At 53.8% G+C, this 19,671-nt stretch overlaps 1 protein-coding gene across 1 annotated transcript in view; it reads right to left on the reverse strand.

The window, feature by feature from the left end:
* Positions 1 to 1,328: 1,328 nt before the first annotated feature.
* Positions 1,329 to 19,671, reverse strand: part of MID2 (midline 2) — a 118,412-nt gene continuing 100,069 nt past the window's right edge. Inside the window, exons 7-10 of the mRNA XM_076347570.1 lie at positions 19,463 to 19,606; positions 14,109 to 14,270; positions 4,989 to 5,196; positions 1,329 to 1,950 (exon numbers count right to left, since the gene is read on the reverse strand). Coding sequence (XP_076203685.1) covers positions 1,548 to 1,950; positions 4,989 to 5,196; positions 14,109 to 14,270; positions 19,463 to 19,606 — 917 coding nt within the window. The 3' untranslated portion in view covers positions 1,329 to 1,547. The remainder of the gene's footprint in view (positions 1,951 to 4,988; positions 5,197 to 14,108; positions 14,271 to 19,462; positions 19,607 to 19,671) is intronic.

A 19,671-nucleotide genomic window follows, 5' to 3' on the forward strand; every position in this document is an offset into this window, starting at 1 on the left:
CGTGCAATGTCACCGAGGCACCTGACAGCCCCACATCCAGAGGAGAAAAAGGGGTTTTCAAACACCACAGATCAAATCTCAAGCACCAGCCCGTCTTGGGCCACCGTGCTGCCTGACCTCCTCACTTCCCCCGGCATCCCCGCCACGCCGTGCTGCCTGCCGCAGGTGCGACATGGACATCCGCACGCCCACCTGCCCCGAATCGTGCCACGGACCCTGGCTGCAGGTGCCCGCACTGGGTCTTTGCTCCCTGCGACACAGGGACCGGTGTGCCCGGCCCAGCTCCTCCTGGCTTTTAAGCAAATGTGGAAACTAAAGCTTGGCCAGGGGACTTGGTGCTTCTGGTTACTGGGAGCACTGGTGGCAGCTGAAGAGCTCCAAGTAACCAGGGGCTGGAGCCCCTGGGACGGATTCAGTCCTTTGCCACAGAGCAAACAGGACAGCTCCACGCTCACACCACCATGGTGGAGAACAAACCAAGAGCCAAGATTTGGGGTCATAAACTGAGATTTTGGGTCATAAAGCACAGAAATGGTCTTTGGGCAGGACTTGACCATCTGCTCAGCACAGAGAGATGTGTTTTTTATGCAGGGACAGCAGACATGAAACTAATGGAGGTCTACACGGAGCCGCACGTGGTGGGGCACAGCTGGCCAGACCCTGCATTGGGAAGGAGCAGCTGCCAAACCTCTGTGCCAGGGGCGAGACGCTCCTCGGCTTGCTCCTTAAGGATGCGGGTCTCCCTGACTCCTGGTGAGTTCCTGAAGGAGGAGACAGGGTGGGGTGGGGGTCCACAGCCGGCTGCTGTCCTCTGTGGGACTGCAAACCCAGCCAAGCACAGGGAACATGGCCAGCAGCAGCATGCACACGGCCGGGAGAGGCAGCGGGACCGTCCTTCTTAGCGCTGCCTTCGCTCTCGCAGACCATCCACCACATCATAACCACCATCCACCACATAACCAATGCCAGCGCTCACCAAGTGCGAGGGGTCTATGCAATTATCTACCACACCAGAGAAGCTGCCAGACTTCAGCCAAACAGAAAGTTCTTTCCAGAAAACGATGCTCAGGTCCCACCTGGCTCTTGAGACAAGCTACCAGCTGGCTCCAGAAAGGCAATCCCTCCTGCTCCAACCCGCGCCTTGCGGGGATGCACAAGACATCCCTCTGACCACAGCAGCGCCTCAAAAGGTCACCCAAAAACCCACCCCAGCCTTTCCAGCCCCCAAGGGAAGACAAAACCATCCAGGTGACAATCCGCTTCGGGAGAGATCGGAGCACACCACCAAGGCGTTGCACAAGCCACACTCGCACACAAGCGGAGCTCGCCAACAGGAGTTTATTTTCAGCCGCAGTTAGAGGTTCTTCCTCTTTCCCCTTAAAAAAAACATTGAGCTGCGTGTGGGACGGCGCTCGCTTGCTGGAGTGTTACGGCTGCACGGTGGCTCTCTGGCACGGCTGCCGGCAGGCTCCCGGCGGCTGACTCTGACCGCCGGCACCCACCAGCATTGCTGGTGCCACCGTGGGGCACGGGCAGGGCTGGACAGACTAGTGACAGGCTTTCATCCCTGATACGTACGGGGACTCCTGGGGCCTGCAGTTACACTCCTGCTGCTCTGGGTAATCTATGAAGTCTGGGGCAGGCAGACCCGAGAGGATCATCAAGGATTTGTTCCAGATGGTGAAGGTCGGACACACTGGTAGGATGAAGGAGACTTCAAACGTGTGGAGGTGGAGGGAGTTGGCCGGGTCGTAGAAGGACAGCGCATTGTTGTCATAATCCAGGAGGACGCCGAGGCGCTTCATCTGCGGGTGTACCTCCACCAGCATCTCCTTGTTGTTGTGCCTCACCACGAAGTTGTTGTTGCAGCGGGAGAAGACCCAAGACGAGGAGTTCTTCCCGATCCACTCGTTCTTGGGGGCTGACTTGTAAGCCACGCCAATGGCGTACCTGGAAGAGAGGACAAGCTTTGCTTAGCAACCTTCAGCGTCGGCACAGGACAAAGTCCAGCCCCGAGGGCTGCTGGCACCCCATGGTTTAAAAGTCTGCCTGACTGTGAAAGCAGCACGGCAAGAGCTTTACATGACTGAAAAGCTGCTTGCAGAGGCTTGGCTGGGGAAAAGCATCAGTCCCTCCCCATACAACCTCCTGCTGCTGCGTGGGGCGAGGCAGAGGTGACACAGCTGGGTGCTTTCAGCAGGAACCATCCATTTTAGCCCCATTGTGCTGCACAAGCAGCTTTAACAATGCAGCAGCTTGATAATGCTGCTGTAATGCCTCCCGGCTCGGCTCGGTAGCAGAAGCTTTCTGGGGATCTGCCTGGTAGGGGCTTTCTCATAATAAACCCCAATTGTTTCACTTCTGAGCATGCTTTGTGTGAAGGCATTTTTCATCCTGGGGGTGGATGGGAGGCTGAGCCCGATGGGAGTGAGCACTGGGAGCAGTTTCTGAGCTGGGGCTGCTGCTGTGCTTGCTCCTTGAGGCCCCCTTCCCCAACAGAGAGGGGAGACAGGCACAGCCAGAAACCAGAGCCAGCTCTCTGGGTCAGGGAGAGGGGTTTTCTCTGTTAATGACCTCCGAGCATCAGCTCTGGTGTTCTGCCTCAGGCAGCAGCTGCAAGCACAGGGTTCAGGGAAAGGCAAGAATTGACACCCCTCTCCTCCAAACCCCCGGGACAAAAAGCTCCTGATCTGCTCCCCCTGCCACTGCAGAGCAGAGCTTCCAGCCCACTGTGAGACCTTCCCTCCTGGCTATGCCTGAAGCCCCTGGGAGAAGAGCATCAGTTCCCTGAAGCTTGTGGTCATGAGTTAGGGGGCATGAAGATAGTGTGTGCCGTGTCTCTTTGGGTTTTGACTGCTGCCACTCTCAAAATCCCTCTGGTCAGTTGTAAGAACCAGCAAGCTTTGGTCAAGAGCGACCAGCTGGGGAGAGCAGGATGGGGGAGAAGGGCAAAGCCAGGCGACGATCCGTTCCCCAAACCAGGCTGGCGTGCTCTGTCTCCCTTGCGGATCTCTTTGAGGGAGAGGAGCCGTGTTTTGCAGTAGCACTCAAATACCAGTTCCTCCTCGGCTGGAGCTCCCGGAGATGCACGTGGGTTTCTAGGACCAGCCGAGTCCTCGTTACACACCATGAAGGAGGCAGCACATGAACAGCACTGGCAGTGTTAACCCGTGTGAAAGCATTGCCCTGCCTGCAGCGACAACGAAGGGATGGGGTACAGCGGGGAAGGGCTGTCAGTGTCGGTGCAGAGGCTGAGGCATGGGGGGACAGGAGGTGGCACTGAAGGCTGCTGAGAGCTGCAGGTCCCACTCCGCCTTTGATCAAAGCATCCTTGCTACGAGCCTCACCAGGACACAGGGCTCCGGGCTCGCTCTGAGTCACAGCCACAGCTGACTCAATTAGCTGCCTTCCAGCACGTGGCAGTGCCCGTCCTGCACCTGAACACACCCCTCCGCAGAGCCCAAGGAGCTGCTGTGTATTTGAAAGCTATTTCCTCCTCTGAAGTTCTTGCAGTATTCGGTCATCAGCAAAACAACGCCTGGAACAGATCCATTTCTAAGAAACAGCTCCAGATACAATAATTGCTTGAGAAACAACTGACAAATCAAGTTGCTGAAGTCAGAAACTGCTTTTTAATGAAGGGTACGCTACCTTGCATCCCCGACTCATCCCTTCTGCTGCTGCCTGCATGCGTTTTGCAGGCAGGGGTTTGGGTTTGAGGGCAAATCTGGGCTGTGGGTGCCTGCTGAGATGCAGTAGGGAGGTGCTGTGGGGTCAAGGATGCTCCTTGCCACTACTGGAGCAAGAAGCTGTACTTGGGGCGGTGCTTCTGTGCAAGCATCTCTGACAAGGGCGCTGGGGAGAAGGCAGTGGGCTGCTGGGGAGGAGCGGGGCTAAAGCAATCCTCATCCTTGTAGCCCCTGGGAATGCTGCCTTTATCTCCCACGGAGCACAGGGAGGCTTGGCTCTCGCCCTCCCACTCTCGCAGCATCCACCTGTGGAGCCTGGACCAGAGAACAGCCATGAAACCTCAGAGAGCAATCACTGCAGAGGAGGCGCTGCATCCTGGGCTGCCGTCGCTCCTTGTGCTCCACCAAGCCTGGTGGCCTTCAGCAGATGCCAGGTGGCCCGAGGTGGGGACAAAGCTCTGCGTTCCTGCCAATGGGAGGGAGACATGGACTCGTCCTCCCTCAAGAGAAGCAGCTCGTGGCAATAAAGGTGGCCTCTCCTGAGGCAGAGCCATGCAGCAGCAGCACAGGGTGATGGAAAGCAAACGGCGAGCGAAGCATCACCCTCTGCTTTGCCCCGCTGGCCCTTTTGCCATCACAGGTCAGAGATGTACATCCCTATGAGTAGGGGGACCCGCTGCTTGGGGTTGTTTCTTCTGCCAGCCTGCAATGTTGGGGTATGAATATAGGGTGAAACAGAGTGAAACAGGCATGGGACAGGCTCCCCATGAGCTGCCTGCCCTCACAGGGATATTTCAGTGGCTCGCCAGGCCTTTGTAAACCTCCCCTGGAGACGTGCCTGTCTCCTCTGCTTAGCCATGGTTCCCCTCTGCTTAGCCTTCCAGCTCAGACTTTATAACCACGTCTGGTCCAGCTAAGTGGGACCTTGCACGAGGCAGCCCAGGGGAGGGCACTGCACATGGGAAAACCAGCAGATTTAAAGCTCCGTGGCACCTCTGCCCTGCCGCCGGGGTGAGGTTTGAGCCCTGGCAGGCATTAGCAGGTTCAGTAGGTGAGGGAAATGAAGATACAAGCTTCACCTTGCAGCCTGACTGGATTGGACTCAAAAGCTTCTGGCAGAGAGGAGAACCTCATAAACCTCTTGAAAGCCACAGCCACCCAGATTTCAGGTCTCGGCCACCTCCCTGCCCATGAGCAGCTCTGCCAAAACCCTGGTATTTAATCCTAGCGTGTCCCACAACATCTCTGCAGAAATCTGAGGGCCTCTAGGAGAGGGAGGGAAGAAACAGTGCTGCCTACCAGGTCGAGGATCCCACCACCACCTCCCAGTAGTGGCAGCCACTGTCAATGAAGACGTTGCCTGCTGCGCCATAGCATCCTGTCCCACTGAACCTCTCGGGCGTGTGGCTCTTCTTCAAGGAGCTCTCGTCCTTCTCCATCTGCAGCCCGTCATTGGAGATCTTCAACTTCTTGTGAGCCATCTTGGGGTCCAGCTTAAAAGGCTGACCTGTTAGAAGAAGACACACGGATTAGGATTTATGTTTGTTACCATCACCGTGCAGGCAGAACATGGCAGGAAACATCTGCCCCAGGCTCTTTGGACTTCCTCCATGAGCCAAAGGTTCCCCCACCAGCCAAGGACACTGGATTACAGATGCCCAGTAAGACGCCGAGGCACATCCACGTGCCTTGTGCATCTATTGTCACAGGCTGATCCGTAAGCCATTGCGCCCTGGGCTGCTCCTGTGCCCCTGGTGCCCGCAGCAGCTTCCCCAGCCCTGCTGGAAGGAGAAAGCAAGTCACTGCTGCCCACGCTTGCAAGCAAACCACCACCCCCGGCACCGCCGGCGAGACAGAGGGGAGCAGGGACAAGAGCAGCACCTGCACTTTGGGCTTATTCCCCAGCCCGGGAATCACTCACCTTCCCGGACCAAACAGAGGGAAAGGAGGTGAAACTCGAAAATGCAGAGATAAATGAGCTGAAGAGAGTGAGCTCTGCCCCCAGGGAGGATCCAGACTTGGGAGCAGCCAGGCTGGGCAGCATGGCACATCGGGCAGGGCTGTGTTGTCCTGGCAGGGATCCTTAAGTGAGGGGCTGGGAAATGTCCAGGGTCTCCTTATTGCACATCACCCCCTTCAAATGCCTCACTCCCCATCAGAGCAACTCCCTTTTGCCCTCTGTTTATGATGTAAAATGTTGTGGCAGAAACAGGGGGATGTTTCCAGGTAATGGAAATGGCACTGGATTGGCATCCATCAGGATGCATTGCGAACCAAACCTAGGCAGGGCATGTAGCCTGAATTCCTGAATGGATCCGTACTCTATTAGCAGTAATGAGAGTTATATCAGCACAGGGAAAGGAGAACAGACCCTTAAGTGCTGGTATAACAATGCTGAATCACAGAAGCAGTACTGCAGCATCGAGCACGTCCCTGAATCCCCATCAGCAGCTGACGCAGACTGCTCTCCATAGTGCACAGGCTGCTATTACGTGTTATAGGAAGCACGCTCGAGTTTTTCCAGTGCTTCTCCACTGCCAAACAAGGTCTCACCACTTGGAGAAGGCAGTCTGGGCTGTGCACACGGTGGTGGAAGCAAATCAAAGGCATCGGGTCCAACCTGTGTTTAGGGGAGGCTGAAAGGGAGGTGTGAGCACAGGGCCAGCCAGTGAGCGCATGTCCCGGGGCTTCCTCCGCAATTAACAGAATTGAGTTTGATGGATTTTGCAGATCTTTAATGCTGGCTTGAAACCCAACTGCAATTCCTTTGCAACGTTACCAGCACACAGAAAGCCAAACTGTTTCCTAATTGACACACACTGGCTGTCCTGCTCACTTTGATAAAACCCTCCTGAAGATCTGCAAGGCCAGGGGAACATCTGCCCTCCCTCACGTTGATAAACACCGTCTCTTTTGGGCACCAGCTCCACAACACATTCAACAGCGAGCGCTAAGGATTTTTCTGGAAGGCTCCAATTTTTGGTGCCACGCAGCCTCACTGCAAAACTGACCCTCACTGGCTCCCGAGCCCAGGTCTTGTGCGTGCAGGGACACAGGTGGGGATGGGGTCAGAAAAATACTTGCAAACACAGACTTACTCAGTATGGAGAGTTGGGGGATTTGGTGCACCTTCTGCCTGGGCTGCTCATGGGCAGCCCTGCCAGCGATGCCCAGGCTGATGCCCAGCCCCTGAACCCCCCACTGCCCTGCCAGAGCAGCTCTTCTGAGCCAGGTTTAGCTTTTTTTCAGGGGGGAACTCACAATCCCTTTTGCTTCAATGCTTTTTTTTCTCCTTTAATAATTTAGGGTCATTTCAAGACCAGGTGTGCAAAGGAGAAGCCAGAAGGTTGCATTTTGAGACGCCTGAAACAAAGCCCTCCATTTCGGGGTGGCGAGGTGAGAGAGCCAGTGTGTTTGGGGAGCCTCTCTGCTCCCTGCTCCAGTGTTTTCCCGTCACTCTCTTTGCTCTCGGTTCAGGACAGACTTTGCCTTCTCTATACACCACCATTTTTTTTGTATGGCTAAATGGGTTTGCCCAGCCCTGAGGATCTCTTGGTCCATCTCTACATGGTCACAGGCTTCAGGCACAGACTGTGCCTCGGTTTACCCCTCTGTACAACACAGGAGCATCCCTGGGGGTGCTGAGGGCTGGTGGCTGATCCTTTCTGGCTGCTGCTGCAAAAGAAAAGCTGCACCGGGAAACTGCTGCTCCATCCCCGCACCCTCCTACGGGGAGCACGGCACTCATCTCCAGGGGAGCGGCGGCAGGGAGCCCCGCTAAGCCTGTGTGGGCACCGTGCCGTCAGGAAGGGGCTGAGTGTGGGGCAGTGGGGTCCCACGAGACCCGTGGGTTTTTCTATGGAGAGTACCAGCAGGGGTGGAAATCCTGCACCAAACATTTCTGCAACGGTCTGTTTTAGTAGCGCTGATGACAAAGTGCGACTGATGAAGGCACTGGATGGCTGTGGTGCCAGCTCTTCCGAGCCGCCGAGCCCGGCTGGGGACACCGGCGAGCAGGTGCTCTGCTCCGCTGCAGCCCCTCACCACTGGCACCCGCGGGGAGCCCGATGGGGCGAGGGACCGCGCATTAAAGACTGCTGCATAATGCAGGAAGAGCAGGCATAAAATTAAATTGCACATGCAACATAATTCTGGTGCTTTTTAAATCCTGTGCTCTTGGCTTTGCAAATTTAATGGTGGTTTGCTTGGTTTTTTTCCCAGAGGTTTTTCCATCTGTAATTCCCTATTTTTTTCTTAAAGGGAACTGCGAAGTGGAGTCCCGGTATATTATCGGCTGCACGTGAACCCACATCAGTTCAGTGCAGCTGAGCTAAAGCAGTTGCTGAGCAGCAGCGACAGCGATCTCCTTTCCATGGGACAGAAAAAAATCCTCCATGCTCTGCCCCAGACCACATCACTCTGGGAGAGATGTGTAAAACGATGGGGCTGCGTTCAGCTCCTGGCTCTGTAGGTAACCCCGCACGGTGCACACGTTGGCCATGTGCCTTCTGCTGGGCAGGGCAGCTGGGACCGTCACACCAGGGCCCTCAGCACAGCTCAACCAAAGCTGGGTGAACTCCCCAGCACTCCCCCATCGTGTGCTTCCAAAGCACAGACTTCATCTGACCTCCTTATTTTTCAACGATTTCCCTCTAGAAGCCCCCAGACTATCCCTGTTTTTGCAAACAAAACCCCAAGGTGTTGTAAAGAAGCAAATTGAGTTCTAGTGGTTTTTGTCGCTGTGAGTTTTCATGCAAGATACAGTAAAAAGCATATAGATACCAGATAGGATTTCTATAGGGATTCATCTACTTTAGCACACAGCAAACTGAACAGGGCAGCTGCAGCAAAACACCTTAAATAACTGCAAACAACTTTAAAACCAGGCTTTGGTACCTGGAGCGGTCCCTGGCCTGGCTCGGGGGAAGGAGCTGCTGACAGACTGCGATGCACAATGAGCTGTACTCTCCTGCACGCTCCCGTTTTCGGCTACGGACACCGAGTCTTGGTGAGGAGAAACGCCCACGCCAACGCTATGCAGTGAGGGGGTTTCCAAGCCAGGGCTAGAAACCGTTGCAAACAGCCGGCAGCACTAGCTACAGCAAGGCTGGAGAGCTTTCAAGTGTGACCCCATAATGGAGCTCATCCGCGCTGCTCTCTGATACCTGATGGTAGCTCGTGTTGATTTTCCTCAGAGCCCAATTTGCTAGATAATTGAGTTGAGAGGCCTGAAAGTAAAGCTGCAAATTGGGAGTGACCCACCCCCCCGCTTTCCTCTAGCTATTTTAATATTTCTGTAGCTATCTTTTTCCAGCAGTAATGCAAAGAGACAAGCTTTGAGGAAGGGAGGTATAAAAATACTCGGCTCTGTCAGGAAAGAGACAGTCACAGCCCTTTTCACGAAGACGACCCCTTTTTAAGGTCAGTGTGAACAACTGGAATCCAACCCTTGTTGCTGGTTTGTGCTGGCACATCCCAGCCCAAGGGCTGGAATTGTATCTGCAGACAGCGTGCTGTGATGGGCAAGATGGGCGCTAAAAAGCACACAGGCTGGGTTGCAGAATCTTGCTCAGGACAGAGGGCATTTCAGAGGACGCAGCTGGATGCCTGCTCCCATCTGACCCCCTTCCCAAAATACCACCCTGGCACTGGCAAACAACACGGATTTCACAGACTTTCAATGGTCCCAACCTCAGCTGCCTCAAATCCCCAGCGCGTGAGCCCGGCAGGGTCCTCTGCATTTGCGGCTGCCTGCACCATGCACCCCAAACGATGCTGTGCTGGACGAGGGAGGTTATGGGAAGATGCTGGAGGATTCATGACTTGAGGACAGCATGGCTGGGAGAAGCAGAGGTCTCCTGACGTGGGGCGGGTAGTGGCAGCGGGTCTCAGCCACCACGGGAGAGCCCAGCCAGGTGAGGGGGCTGCCCCACAGCTGCGGGATGCTGCCAGCGCCCCGGCTGCACTTCTGTCCTGCGGGCAGCACAAACCAGAGGTGAAGGGAGAGGAGAGCATTATGTTTTTCACAGGCAAGGGAAGACAAAGCAAGAGAAAAGAATTGCTTGGTGCTGCTGGGCTAGATGGAGATGCCAGTGTGCCAGCCAGGCTCCCTCCACGAGATGGACACTGCTCCGCAATGTCTTCTGGGGGGAGGCTTCAACTGCGCAAGACGGAGCGTGGGCAGAGCAGCCTTCATGTACCCGCTCCCTGCCCAAAGCCTCCATCATCTTCCCCTTTGCTCCCAAGTCAGTGCACCTCTCCAGCTCCAACACAGCCCTGCCTGGCAGAGAACCGGGAGTTATGGCAGTTTCTCCCGTCAGTTTTCATTAACATATACATCCTGGGCCAGTTACTCGGATAACTTTTATCTCACAAATTCAGCTTGCCAGAACATTCCCTATAGCCTTTTGCTGGTTTATCCATCCATGGTGCCGGCATGGGGCTTGAGAGCCATGGGAAACCAGCCAGCTCCAGGGCTGGACACAGCAAGCTGCACCCTCCGGGGTGTTTATCAGCTTAATTGAGCTTCCCTTCCCTGCAAAGTCTCGAGCAGTGCAGCGTCTGAGCAGAAAAGAGGAAATCCTGGCTGGCCTTGGGTGTGTGGGAGCAAAGAGGGAGGAGGGGGCAGCCGGCGTTGCCGCTAGGAAAATGTTCAAGGTTAATTAAGCAGGTCAGTGGTGTGCCGGGAATGGAGATGGGCAGAGGGGAGGTGCTGGCAGGCGGGAGCCTGTACCCCCTGCCTGTGGGACTCCCGGCGTCTGCCCAGCTCCCCTGGGCCTCAGAGGGCTCCTGCCACCCATCAAGGTGAGCAGACGCACGGGCTCTGGATGCTCCTGTTCGCCCCTTGCTCCCTGGAAGAGGTGCACGAGGGAGGGCGGCACGGAGGCAGGAGGCTTACCCATCCTGGGTGCAGATAAGAATATTTAGTTTTCTATCTACCTCAGCAGTAATTTGTCTGCAAGACAAGGGCTGTTAATGGGGCGGCTACACTGCCAGATTTTCTTTTCTTGATGCTTCATGGGAGGAGTCAATTACGGTGAAGCTCAGCAGGTCCTGCTAACCATGCCAGCTCCAGCGTGTCAAAAAAGCCATCCAGAGGGACAGCCAAGACAGGGCTGCGTGTTGGTTTACATAACAGCTACAGAAATAACTGGACCAAGATCCCCCAGAAGCAAGAGACAACCTCCGACATTCAGCTGCGTGGATGAGGAGCAGCAAGCCTGCTCCGTCGGGTGGGTCGGTGCAGCGGTACCACCGGAGCAGCACCGCCCCGGCTCGTGCCCCGCGGTACAGCAGCTCCCTGTGCACCCTGCTCCTCCCGCTGTGAGGGCAAGGGGACGGGGCAGAGCAGAGAGGGCAGACGGCAGGTGACCGCGTTCGGCTGAAAGCATGCTGCGCAGAGAAAGGCAGGGATGGATACGTACTCCCGCTCTCAAGAAACAATCTCTGTCCTCATTGCAGATGTCCACCATGGTCTGCCCAGCAGAAGAGCAAACCGAGCCACAGTAAGACACTGCCAGCCCTTCTTGCTCTTCTCTTCTCCCCCTCAGCCTGCAGCAGCAACGTCCCTGCTCTGACCAGCCATCTAAGATGCCACCTGCGCCCCATATTCAGAAGTACCCGTGTACAAAACCTGATGGACCTGTGACCCTGCAGCTGGACTATCAACCCGGTCCATAAGCCCTCAGCCAGCTGCCCTGTGGTCAGAAGCAAACAAGCTGAAGAAGGCTGTGGGCCACAGGACGCCTTGCAGACTGAGCTTGACAGTAGTGATTACTGTCCTCCCATCAGACATCACTTTGAGGAAGCAAAGCTGCAGGACTGTAATGTTGAGTTGTCAAGTCGCAGGAAAGCAATAAATCCATCCAAATCTATGAATCTTCCAACAGACGCCCTGCTGGGCAGCGAGCTTAGGGTCATCCTGCTCCTTAGAAAGCATCTGCACTAACACAATCCTGTCGTTAACAGGGACCTCGGAGACCATCGCTCAGGCAGCAAACTTGTGCTGCAGCAAACCCACTCCTCCGGCTGAGATCAAACTGACATTTCAGATGGGGTGTGGACGTGAGCCACCCCGTACAACACAGGAGGTCTCACCAAGAGATGCATAAACCAGGAAGAGACAGAAATGTGAGTGAGAATAAGACCAGTCTGCAATGGTCAAGGCAAGGACTGTAAAAACCACTTTCCCTGCACTTCATTTACTACCAGAGCTGGGACTGTCCCTGTATTCTGGCACGTTCATCCACTTTTGGACACTTGCTAATGAATAAGACCTACTCAGGTCCAGACTCAGCAAAGGAGAGTTTCTCTCTGTCACTAAACCAAAACTATTCTCCCAAGCTCTTCTGTCTGGGCAGTTTGGGAACACAGATTTAGCACCAGCACTGACAGCACTAATGCTGCGGAAATCAATATGTGTCCTGACACCGATCTTCTGGCGATGAAGGAATCTCTCCAAACATCACTTCAGGAGCAGAAAGAGGGCTGTGAAATATGCTAATTGGCCCATCTCCTGGTCGGGCTGCTGACATTTCTGCCAAGGTTACAGCAGTTGAAAAGTGGGCACTATCTTCTAATCGCCCACTTGAAAAGGAGAAAACCCTGTTGACACATAACGACAAATACAGGCAGAAGAAACGGCCAGCGAGGACGTGCTGGGGGTGCAGCACAAAGCGTCTGCACCTTCAGCCGGCACCACCCCTGATGATAAGCAGCTAACACCCCAAAGGAGCCCTCGTACACTGAGGCTGGCCACAGAAAGAAAATTTATGAATATATATTATATACATATCTATTGCTAAATCAAACATTCAGAAGTTTCCCTAAACGCTTTTCATGGGCTGCAGATAAATGCTGAGACAGTGGCAGAGAGGAATGCATGCCCATTAGTGCCCTGCGCCTCTCCCTCCCATCGCCTGAGCAGGAGGCGCTGGGATCGGTTCCTCGGTCATTCGGTCGTGTGAGAGGAGCTCCTGGCACACACAAAACTACGGTCATACATAACCACTTGTACAGCGCTTCAGGCGAGGCTTGCTTGAGATTTTAAACATGCAGGAAGCTGCTGCAGACACATCCCTGCAACAAGGGGAGTTCAAAACCTGATTGGGCTCTTATTTAATCGAGTTCATCTCCGAAGAGAAGCCTTCAGCAGTGTGCCGGCATCTCTGATGACTGACACTCAGTTAAAAAAACAAAAGAGCAAGCCCCGTCCCCTGGGAGCTGCTACTAAAGCAAACCGCCCTCGCTCCCCTCTGTGCTGCTGTGTCACATCATCGCTCTCGGCTTGTCAAGCCACCCATTTCTTATTTCCAAAGCGAGCGCCTTTCAAAGCACGGGGAAGCACTTAAAAACAGCAACCGCAGGAGGGATACATTTTTAATAAACAAGGCAGAATTGGATTGGAGTTTGCTTCTCGGCAGCTTCCGTCCAGCCCCACTGCTACACTGCCTTACTTAATTTCATTTGGTTTAAAGTCACACAAAGAAAACAAGGAGGTGGAGGCGATAAATCATCTTGAAAGCCTAGTCAAGGCAGGAGCGATTGCAACGTTGGGAAAGGAAACAGAAGGGAGGGTCGTGCTCGCCAGGGCTGGGCAGGGACAGCCTCGATGCGCATCGGAGAGACACGGCGACGGAGCAGGCAGCTGTGGGCAGAAGCCTGGAGAGCCGACTTATTTTCTCCCTCGACATTTCACGCTGTCTCTCCTGTGACGTCCCCCCAGGCAGTCGGTGCTAACGGCCCCGCGGTGTTTGCTGCCCTTCAATGGGAAAAGGCTTCCCTCCTCTCACTGCAAACCCAGAAACTCCCTCCTTGCCGGGACGGGTCCAGCTCCGCTGCCCTCTGATTTTTGATCGAATCTCACTCTGATTTCCCTAGACATATTTAACCCTCCTTGGCCGTCCCCGGGGCGATGTGAAGTGCAACTTCTTTTCTGCTTTGCATGTGGCTGCAAAGCCCCATACACTGCCACACAGACACTTTTCAGTCTCCTTATGGCTCCCCAAAATTGCGACCCGCTGTGAGCAAAGCCATGCACAAGCACACAATTGCCCTGGGACTCCATACATCAGTCCCAAAAAGCCCAGTGATGTAAAGTGACCAGAAAGATGGACCTTCCTATCTCCTAAAATCCCAGCCGTCCCAGGGACCTGTAGGGACGGGCGCTGACAGGAGCAGAGAGCTGATGGGAGCTCCAGGCACTGCGTGAGGTAGCAGGAGACCATCCCTCGAGGCAGGGAAGGAGCTGAGACACCAAGTAAGACGGTTAAATGATTTAAATAACCCAGGGGTCTCCATCACGCTGCCAGCAACTGTGGGCTTGCAGGGAGCGGCTCAGCCATACCCCTTCGGACTCGAGCACTGATGAAGCTGCTCTCCCACCACCCATCAACGCGAGGCGAGCGCCCGGGCACGTACTGTTTGTCTTGAGCCTGGCAGGTTCGCTGTTTCGGCTGCCTGCCTGGTTTATGGCCTTGACGAGGAAGATGTAGCGGGTGCCGCTCTGGAGCCCGTGGACGGTGTAGTGGTTCTGCTTGATGTTGGGGACAATCATCCAGCTGTCCATGGAGTTGTAGAGACCTGTGGTACACGAGAGGGGAGGGAAGATTTATTCACAGGAAAGGACAGAATACAAAAACCACGTGCTGCTAACGCAGAGCTCAACGACCATGCATCCCTCAGGCTGATTTACCGTCTGTCTGAGAGTTAAGAGCACCTGCAGGAAAATTTCCACAGATGATAAACCCCAGGAACTCAAAGAGCCTTTTTTATTACCACATGAAGGCAATGCTTGGTAAGACAAAGCCAGGGTGGGGCACTGGCATCTCAAGATGCCGCTGTGGGAAGTGATGGGGAAAGGGTGCAGAGAAAGAGGAATTCAACTGGTGGCACCTTCCAGCCAGGGCAGATGGCACAGTGCCTGGGAAAAGGTGATGCCCACCATCATCCTCTCTCATTTCTTTGCTCCTGCAGGACAAGCTCCCTGCTGCTCTGGGGGCTGCAATATGCAATGCCAGCAGCAGAAAGGGACATGTTTGCACCCTAATCCTCCTCCTGCACGGCGCTCAGTGCTCTGGCGTGGGAAGCAACAATCCATGTCCAAGGGATGCTGATGCTTCGGCTCCCTGTGTAGACTGGTATGCAAAGTGGTTCAAAGAAAATTACAGCTCCCAGCAAAGGGAGCAGGATCTGGACACTTGGAAAACATTCAGGAGCCTAAACTCTTTCTGGAAATGGAAAGGAATTAAGAGCCCGAAGACCATGGAGGCGCTAAGCCCTAATGCTGCGGCAGTTTGTGCTGCCAGAGCTGCAGGGCCCAGCACGTACTGAAAATGTAGTGTTGTATCTAAGGTGGGATGACACAGCACTCCAGGAAAGGAGAAAAGCCCTGCATGCTGCCACAGATGCTGTTACTGCCACTGGCACGGCTGGGGTGAGAATAACCTGCAGTCGCACAAGTACCTCGGGCAGCCAGCGCTGGGGGAAAGGACGCTGAGGGTTTCGGGAGCAACCTCCAGCGCTGGCACCAAGGGGCCGGGGGCAGCGAGTGCCCAGGACCATCCGCTGCAGCACAGAGAAGCTCTGGGCTTTCAGAAAATGGCTTGGGGGCAGCTATCACGACACAGGACTGTTGCTTTAAACCAAAAGAAGAATAAGGAGGAAGCTCAGAAGCAGTAGCTGGAGGCTTCTCGGATCCAGTGGGTCTGGAGGCGAAAGCGAGACGATACGTGAGGAGCGGGTTGTGAATTAAGGGTGACTGGAGGAGGGTTTTTAGCCTCCTATCACCAGCATACGTGTGCATGGCTGGAAGGCAGGAGCCTGGAAAACATACCAACCTCCTCTTTTAAGGTTTACATTGGGGTGTTTATTTATCTCTGGTGGCTCACTCAGCCGGAGGACAAGAGCAGGTTGCAGTCATTGTCAGCCTGGATTTGGTTTAAAATATACGTGAAAATGGCCTAGGGGAGCAGAGCAATGTTATTTGGAGTAGAAAATAAAATTGATGTGATACCTATTGCATCCTACACGCAGAGCTGCTTTCATCGGAGCACACAGCTTTCAGCCAAGCACTGGTAGGTGTTATCTCTCTGCAGACAAGGATGAGCTTTGAATCCTTCATCGGAAAGGACTAGGTGGCTGAGAGACAACAGTCTGGGAGTGATTTGGCCTCCCAAGCAGGTTTCTTTCCCAAAACAACCAAGAAGGGGTTGGTCTTGAAGTCTGAGGGCTTCTATCCTTGCCAAAGCTTAAAAAAATCCTTTTTATTCCAGCTTTCGTCATCCATAAAATTGTCCAACTCCTGCCGAGCTCTTGGCTTTAAAGAGAGCATGAAGGGGATGGCTTCCACAGGCCAACTGTGTGCTCTTTGAAAAGGTATTTCCTTTCATGGGAAGCCTCCTCGTGCTCCTGCTAGGTGAGCCCTAGCGCACTATTTCCAGTGTCTCTTCATGCATGAGTTCAGCCAGGACTCAAATGGCTCTCATCACCCAGACCTGACTGTGTTATTTCAAGTGACAATATATTATTCATTTTATCCTCTGAGGTGTTAATTGATGTTTTCTTTACTCCTTCTATGAAGAGCTACCAAAGACAGCCAAAGAAGACACTCCTGATGTGTGCCCCAGAGCTGCCCTTGCTGTTCGTCACCCCTGTGGTTTCCATAGCCCCCATCTTCCTAACGCCTGTGCCAAACCCACACAGCCCCCAAAGGTGGGTAGGTGACTAATTCCCACGCCCCTCGATGGATTGGACTCCAAGCCACGTGCCCAAAGCGGCGTCTGGGGAGAGGTGGGAGCCAGACCCTTCCCCGAGGGGCCCCGGCACAGCCCCAGGGCAAGGGCACAAGTTGCAGCGGGAGAAACCTGGTTAGATAAGGAAAAATATCTTCTAGCTGAGGGTGGGGAAGCACTGAAGCAGGGCCCTGAGAGCTGGGGACTCTCCATCCTTGGAGATGGTCAATGGTAAAGAAACAAGCCCTGAGCAACCTGACTGAGCTCTACGTCAGCCTGGCTTATGCAGAGTTGGTGCAAAGACCTTCAGGTGTCCCTCCCCACCTAAACAATTTGGTGATACCAGCACGGTCCACGTTTCTTCCTCAGCTGGCAGATGCAGGGGAGGTGGAGGCTGGTGGCCATCTAAGAACAGAGCCAAAGAGGTTACTGAGCTCTCCCAGGCTTTCAGAGAAGAACAAAATGCTGGAGACAACATGTTGTGGCCGGGGGAGGAGAGGAGAGCTGAGCAGGGGAAATCTAGCTGCTGTAGCACTTGGCACCCATAACTAACCTCTGACCGAGAGGAAATAAATCATCTTGTTTTCCAAAATGAGGGCAAAGGCTGCTGGCCAAGGCTGGGGATGCAAGTGCTATCCAGCTTTGAAAGTCGCAAGCAGTAACTTTCTCTGGCAGCTTCCTGCATATTTTAAAGTGCACTTAACAGCCTTCCTGTGCTGCGACACTACGCTTCCAGCACCGATGTCTTCCTGACCAGTGAGATAAACTGACAGCGGCCCAAAAAGCCCACTCTGAAGCATTTTGTCAGCACTTCCTACAACAGTGAGTGCTACTAAGGAAAACCAGGAATAAAACTTCCTTGCAAGAGCCATGCTGTGGGGATGCTGTGCTCTTCCAAAGCACTACCTCAGGACGGACAAACTGGAAGCTATATTTTTGTTCTCCCATTACAACATCCATATTTTTTTCTCATATGAAACAAACAGTTTCCCTGGACTCTCTCCTATAACTCAGCCCACAAATTAACTTTCCTCCAGAATGTAAACCCCTTCCCTCCAATTTTAGGAAAAAGGCAGTGTTACAAGAAATCGTAACAGGTACATATTTCTGATATCTCGAGGACTCACCGGACACCCAAAGGAATAAACCACTGCTGCTGAGACTGGCAAATCATCCTTGGCTTTATGGCAAGGACAAAGAAGCCAGCTTTTTCTTTTTTTCAAATAAACCTTCCTGACAACAAACAAGGAGGAAGACTAAATGGCTCCTGCAGATGTGACGCATCTGTCCTTGTGTGTGTGTGGGGGTGTCACAGTTTCCAGCCCCGGCTTTTTCAACCTGCAGTTTACCAGCCCGCCCTAATGATAAGCCATGGTGCCAACAAGCTCAGAGTCTGAGTCTCTTTTGATCAATTTAGGTGTGGGGGGAGGAAATTAAATAGACATTCGGCACATTCCTTTAGTTTTAATCCCCAGGCAATTTCTGGCTCATTTTACCTTCAAGCCTTCAGATGATTCAGGATGTCTGATGAACTCTGCCTGGCTAATATTAGAGCCAAACTCCAGCCCTGATGTCAGATGGGGAGGTTTGCACAGGTAGGTACAACCACATGAAGACTCGGCACAGCTGCAGGCAGAGCCTGCCTGCGACAGCTTGGCTTTGCCATGCCCAGTGTTGTTTTGCACCCTCAGACTACTTTTGGCCCCGGCCGGCACGGTGCTGTGAGGGGCTGGTAGGAATCCTCCCAAGCACAGACTCCTTGACTAACGGTGATGCTGATGAGCAGCGGTACACCGGAGCCCCCGCACACGGCTGGGATGCCCTTGGAGGACAACTCTGGTTTTTAAGGTCCTGATCTTTGGAAGAGCAGCAGGAGGTCGCCAGGACAAAACAATGCTTTGCCAGAGGTGCTCTACCACCCCCCAATTTGCACAGGTGTCTCCCACCACCTCCTTTTCCCTTTGTTGCTTCTGCTTCCTTCATTGCCTTCACTGCTGCTGTTTTCCATCGCACTCAGGCAGCAGGACCAGGGGCAGAGTGCGTCCCTTCAAAGTCACCATAACCACAAGCTCGCTTTCTCCTGCTCGCTCTGGTTGAAGACACACCCCGCCTCCAAGGGTGCCTTGCAAACAACCAACCATCCCTTGTGCGGATGTCTCTGGATCCCATTACGTCCCTCCCCAAATGGTGGAGCCAGCTGTTAAATGCATTGTTAAAATATTTGTAATATTTAAAACCCCATAACTACCATAGTCTTCATCAAGTAACAAATATCCAGGAGGGAGCTTTGCATCCAAGAGATTGCTGGCCTGACCTCGTGGCAAGCCCGGGGGCTGGTTCAGCCCTATAAAACTGTTTTAAAGCTGTCCTGTTGCACTAGAAGATATCACGACATGGAAAATACGCTGAGCACCACACAGTCCATAAAGTCCAGGCTCTCCCAGAGGAGCTGGATGCTGCCACCTGAGCCGCAGGTTCCTTGCTGTCTGACCACAGTGCTTCCTAAGTGATTAGGTACCACTACAGACCCATCATCGAGAGCCCTCCTCAGTCCTCAAATCCCATTCCTGCCACGCAAATTTGTGGTGGTGTGCAAAAATAATTAGGTATGACAGTTATTTTCAGGAAAAATAACCTGGAGACATGCCTCAATATTGTTATGGAGGATATATAAATCACGCTTAATTACCAGCCCACAGAGCAGCCAGCGCTGCCCTGTCCATACAATCCCAGGGCGTGGTGGGAGATGTACAGATCCGGTAGCTGTGAGACGGACGAGACCCTCTAATGCACCAAATGCTTCACCGAGCCAGAGGTTGCAGACACCCAGTGCAGGGCAAAACAATTCAGTTATGGACCCCCAGCATGGGGGGGTCCTCCATCATTTTCATTACAGCCCTAGGCGGTGTCCTCAGAGGATCCTTCATTGCGCCTTCCTCCCCTAATTCCCAGCCTTTAAACCTGCTGATTCTCCCCGAGAACCTTTTGTCTTCCCAAATTGGACCACGGTTCCCCAAACTGAGCTGGCGTGCAGCGACTTACTGATGAAGTTGGCTTGGCCAGTGAAGATGGTGTACTGCAGCTCATAGGAGCTGACACTGAACTCGTCCTCCGAGATCCAGTGGACGGTGATCGTGTCATGGGAGGCCGTGCAAAGCTCCTCTCGGACGGACGGCGGGTTCGGTGCTGCAGGAGATCACAGATAACGTATTTCAGTAAGTCTGTGCTTTCTTTTCTTAATATACCTAGGG

The sequence above is a fragment of the Aptenodytes patagonicus genome, chromosome 9 (genome assembly GCF_965638725.1).
Source record: "Aptenodytes patagonicus chromosome 9, bAptPat1.pri.cur, whole genome shotgun sequence".
In the NCBI taxonomy this organism is placed as follows: domain Eukaryota; kingdom Metazoa; phylum Chordata; class Aves; order Sphenisciformes; family Spheniscidae; genus Aptenodytes; species Aptenodytes patagonicus.